The sequence below is a fragment of the Neomonachus schauinslandi genome, chromosome 12, assembly GCF_002201575.2.
Source record: "Neomonachus schauinslandi chromosome 12, ASM220157v2, whole genome shotgun sequence".
NCBI classification, from domain to species: Eukaryota; Metazoa; Chordata; class Mammalia; order Carnivora; family Phocidae; genus Neomonachus; species Neomonachus schauinslandi.
The window spans coordinates 98762628-98768190 of NC_058414.1; the positions used below are offsets into that span (position 1 = coordinate 98762628).

The window sequence follows — 5563 nt, forward strand, 5'->3', positions numbered from 1 at the left end:
TGTGGGACTCGATCCCAGGACCCTGAGATCATGACCTGAGCCGAAGGCAGACGCTTAACGACTGAGCCACTCAGGCGCCCAATTTCAGGTAGTTTTTAAGATAGCTTATTTTTTAATAATTTAACATGCATTAAAACTGTGTTTTTATTGGGTTCTTATCTTTTCAACATGTCACTGACAGGAAGAAAAAATAAGATAAACAGAGAGGGAGGTAAACTATAAGAGACTTAACTATAGCAAACAGAGGGTTGCTGGAGGGGTAGTGGGTGGGGGGATGGGGTAACTGGCTGATGGGCATTAAGGAGGGCACCTGATGTAATAATGAGCACTGGGTGTTATATGTCAGTGATGAATCACTAAATTCTACCCCTGAAACTAATAATACAGTATACGTTAACTAAATTGAATTAAAACAAAAACATGTCAGTGACAAACTTTTAGTGTTATGCACTAACACCCTTTCTCCCATAAGCTGTGGTTTTTATTGCATGATTTTGCATTGCACTGTGATTTTTAGAAATGCATGTGATGTATTATAGCAGAAATGAATGCATGTTTTTGCTTAAAATATACTCATTCTCTTCTTTTGATTAAATTCCTTACTTTTAAAATGTTTTCAAGAAATGCTCAAAAAGTCTTCATTGGTTATTACTTTAATTTTCAGAAGTTTAAGGTTCAGAGAATTAAAGAACATTGTAACAAGTATCCTAGTATTTACTACTGATTTAACATCTTTCTTCAGATTTCCTTTTAATGAAATAGAATATGACAGATGAAACTCAAGTCCTCTAGTCCCTCTTTAATACTGTTCTCATACTCAGTCCTATTTTCTCTTCCAAGAAGCAAACATTATGGTGCATGTAGTAACTTTTGTTTGTGCTTTTAATTCTTACATAGACATAAGTAACTATAAATAAGTATTACTTTGTCTTTTATGCACAAATCCTTTATTATACTGCAGCTTGTACTTTTCACTCATCATCTGTCCATATTGATACATACAGAACTGATATACTTTTGTGTCATGTTCCACTGTCTGAATAGGTCATAATTTTTAATCCATTCTTTTATCCATTGACCATTTGTCTACAGCTCTCTGAACTGCCTGTTCAGATCCTTTGCCCATATTTTTACTGGGTCATCTATCATTTCATTTCTAGGACTTCTTTAATTTTTTAAAAAATTTTATTTATTTATTTGAGGGTGGGGTGAGGGGGAGAGAGAGCAAGTCTTTTTTTTTTTTAAGATTTTATTTATTTATTTGACAGAGAGAGACACAGCGAGAGAGGGAACACAGGCAGGGGGGTTGTGGGAGAGGGAGAAGCAGACTCCCCACCAAGCAGGGAGCCCTATGCAGGGCTTGATCCCTTGTGACCTGAGAGGAATGCAGATGCTTAATGACTGAGCTACCCAGGCGCCCCTTTTATGTAATTTGTGTATTGATTAACTGTTGAGTATATTAGGTTACAAATACTTTCTCCTTGTGTATGTCTTATCTTTTAATTTTATTTATGCTTATATTGTACATAAATTTTCAGTTTCGATGCAAACATATCAATCTTAGGTTGTTTTGCTTTCTGTGTTTTAAACATTTTTTCTATATGTAGGTTACAGAGATATTCTAAATTTTTTTCCAAAAGGCTTGTTTTACTTTTCATGTTTAGATTTTAAATTTATCTGGAACGTAATGTAATTTTTTTGTTATACAGTGGTGATCTACCTTAATGTTATTTTCCAACTGGAAAAGGCAATTGTCCCAATACTGCTTTTGAAGGTCTCTGTATTACTTTCCTAAAGCTGCTGTAACAAAGTACCCCAACTGGGTGGTTTAAAACAATAAAAATTTATTCTCTTATAGTTCTAGTGGCTAGAAGTCTGATACCAGGTGTCAGCAGGATCATGCTATCTCTGAAGCCTCCAGGGGAGAAGCCGTTCCATGCCTTTCCCTTAGGTTCTAGTACTGGCTGGCAATCCCTGGCATTTCTTGACTTAAAGCTGCATAACTCCAATCTCTGTCTCCACCGTAACAGTAACTTTGTGTGTCTGGATCTCTGTGTTTCCTCTTAAAAAGATAACAGTCACACTGGATTAAGAACCTACCCTACTCCGCTATGATCTCATCTTAACCAATTAAATCTGCAACAACCTTACTTCATGTAAGGTCACAATCTGAAGTTCCAGAAAGGGCATGAATTCTGGGGAGACACCAGTCAACAAAGTACAGTCTACATCTGGGTTCTCTTTCCGTTTTCAATGCTGTGTGTGTCTATCCCTGCACAAAATAGCACGGTAGTAATTCTATGGGCTTCTAATAAGTTTCATTATCTGCTAGGGCAATTCCCTTTTCGTTGTTCTTTTTTCAGAATTATATTTTTGGCATTTTTCCAAATGAAATTTAGAATCTGTCTGTCTAAAGTCACAAAAGTCTTACTGCCATTTTAATAAAACTGCAGTAAATGTGTATGTTAAGTTGGAATAAAAGTATCATTTTTACTGTATTTAGTCTTTCCATCTATAGGCCTGGTTATCTCCCATTTATTTATAATTTCCCCATAAAGGTGTTGCATATCTTTTGAATATTTAATCCTAGAAATTACATTTTCTTAGCGGAGACTGTTAACGCTATTTGGAAATTAATAACCTCATGAATTCGTTTAGTAATCAGGAAAAATGGTCAAAATCAAAGTTTATAAGACATTTAAAAAAAAAATAATGGCCATTCCCTCTAAACCTCGATTACAACAAAACATTAAATAATCAAATAACGTGTACTCTGTTTAGGGTTTTATATTCTATTCTATTCCTTCCAACCTCCCTTCCTTCCTTCCACTCAACACAAACTGTAACACGTTAGCAGCTGAATTATCTTATTCAAGCTGCTGCCAGACAATCGCTTTAATCCTCAAAATCTTGTCTTTAAAACACTTGTTCTGAATTCAGTAACTGTGATGTAAACTGGCTGAGCTCTAACACAAACCGCCGGCACCAGACCCATTTCTCTCCTTTCCCTTGCCCGCCCCCGCCGCGCCCGGGCGCCCCCCGCCCAGGCTGGGCCCGCTGCTGAGGCCTGGTCCACGCTCGGTTTGTTCGCGAGGGCGGCCACGGACGAGCCCCAGAAGTGGCGGTCACCGGCTCCGTCCAGGGTCCAGACCGTACACTCGGAGCCTCGCGCGACCTCCAGGCTCCGTTTCCACCCGTTCTCTGCTGCCACCTCGCGAGGACCCCGGATGGGTACCCGCCAAGCCGGAGCCCCGCCCCGAGCCCGGAATCCGGGCGTCCGCGCGGGAAGCCTTTCTTACCGGAGCCGGCTCAGCCATGGCCCTCCGCGGTCCCGTCCGGCCGCTGCCCCGGAGACACCGAGCGCCGTGCCCGCCCCCCGAACCTCCTCGGCGCGCGGCCTCCCGCCCCGCCCCGCCGGGCCAGCCCCCATGCGGTGCACGCTGGGACTCGAGCCTGCCCTCGCCCCACAGCGCCCCCTGCGGCCCGGAGGAGCCAGCGACGCCTGCTGCACCGCCTTCGCAGGGCTGGCCGTGCTGGCCGCAGTGCGGTCGGTGGCGGGTCGTCTCGCTCTGCCGGAGTCTCCAAACGAGAAAGACCAAGACCCAGACGCGCTGGAAGGCGCTGGAGAGAGGGAGACGGAGAGGTGGACGTGCAGACTGAGCTGCAAGTAGGGAGGAGACTCGCTCTTCACTGAGCCCTGGACGGAGAGGGGGTGCGGGATTGGTTCCTCCCCGAAGCGGACCCCAGGCGAGGGTAGGATCATCTGTGAGGCCATCCCGGGAACGGAGCGAGGGCGGTGAACCGGCCAAGGGGGTCAAGGAGCAGGTCACCGCCGTGGCAATGGGGAGTCTGTGGTGCCTGGCACTCTGAGAGTGTGCAGACCTGCTCAGAATCCTCCCGCCGGGGGCCAGGGACCGAGGCTGGAAATTCATTCTCGGGGAGTCAGGCAGACACACGGCATCGCTGACACCATGGACTTAAATTAGGAACATGACTTACAGTCTATAAAATCAAAGAAATTGTATTATAACCTAAATATGAAATGGCCTTTAAATGTACCCCGTCTTTCACTCTTATTTTTTTTTTTTAAGATTTTATTTATTCATTTGACAGAGAGAGATAGCGAGAGCAGGAACACAAGCAGCGGGAGTGGGAGGGAGAAGCAGACTTCCCTCGAAGAGAGAGCCGATGTGGGACTGGATCCCAGGACTCTGGGATCATGACCTGAGCCGAAGGCAGATGCTTAACGACTGAGCCACCCAGGCACCCCCGTTTTTCACTTTTAATCACCCAGGGTGGTTGAAGTGCTGAGATATATGTAATTGCTATACCCACCTTAAAGGTTAAAAAAAAAAAAATCAAAAAGTATTAAATTTAACAGTAAAGCAAATTTAAAAAGTAAAAGTTGTTTATAATTCTGGTACTCTCATGTAAATGCTCTATTTCTTCATATAAATTTCCAGTCTCTGTCCACAGACATGTACTCTTTATATGGTTCTGAGACACACACCATTTTTTCTTGTTTCACTTACCACATCAAAGTTTTCCATGTTTCTCATAATTTTATAATTATACTTGTAAATGGATGTAATTCAAGGCAATGTATTAATCTGCTAGGGTTGCCATAACAAAGTACCACAGACTGGGTAGGTTAAAGAAATTAACTTTCTCACAGTTCTGGAGGCCAGAAGTCTGAGATCAAGGTGTCAGCAGTGTTGCTTTCCTCTGAGAACTCCTTGGTTTGCAGATGGGCACCTCCTTCCTCTGTCCTCCAAGGTTGTTCCTCAGGCTAGATGTTTTGTGTCCTAATCTCTTGACATTGGACTAGGGCCCACCCATAATGACCTCATTTTACCTAAATTGCCTCTTTAAAGGCCCTATGTCCAAATATAGTTCTGTTCTGACGTACTGGGGGTTAGAACTTCAACATACGAATGTTGGGAGAATACATTTCAGCCCATAGAAGGTAGGGTAGTATGAAATATTTAGGGGCAGTTAAAAAAATGTGGCCATAAATAATGCTGCTTGAATATTTTCATATACATAGTCTTAAAAGTGCTAAGGATAGGGGCGCCTGGGTGGCTCAGTTGGTTAAGCGACTGCCTTCGGCTCAGGTCATGATCCTGGAGTCCCGGGATCGAGTCCCGCATCGGGCTCCCTGCTCGGCAGGGAGTCTGCTTCTCCCTCTGACCCTCCTCCCTCTCGTGCTCTCTGTCTCTCATTCTCTCTCTCTCAAATAAATAAATAAAATCTTTAAAAAAAAAAAAAAAAGTGCTAAGGATAGACCAATACATTAAATTAGATTAAGATTTAAAACATTTTTGTACATCAAAAAACACGAGAGCATAGCCAAAATTAGGTCAGACTGGGAAAAGATATTTGCAACAAGCAAAAGCATCCAGAGAATATAAATAACTTCTAAAAATCAAAAGACTAGCCAGGAGGAAAATGTGCAAAATTATGAACAGTAAATTCACAAAAAGAGGAAAAAAATGAATAGGCAATAAACACACAAAAATGTTCCATCTTGTTAGTCAGGGAAATGCAGTATCTGCTTAAGAAG

At 42.7% G+C, this 5563-nt stretch overlaps 1 protein-coding gene across 1 annotated transcript in view; it reads right to left on the minus strand.

Moving 5' to 3' along the window:
• ZNF786 (zinc finger protein 786) overlaps positions 1-3401 on the minus strand; it is an 18916-nt gene extending 15515 nt beyond the window's left edge. Inside the window, exon 1 of the mRNA XM_044920103.1 lies at positions 3300-3401. Within this exon, the coding sequence (XP_044776038.1) occupies positions 3300-3317 (18 nt within the window). The 5' untranslated portion in view covers positions 3318-3401. The remainder of the gene's footprint in view (positions 1-3299) is intronic.
• Positions 3402-5563: the final 2162 nt, after the last annotated feature.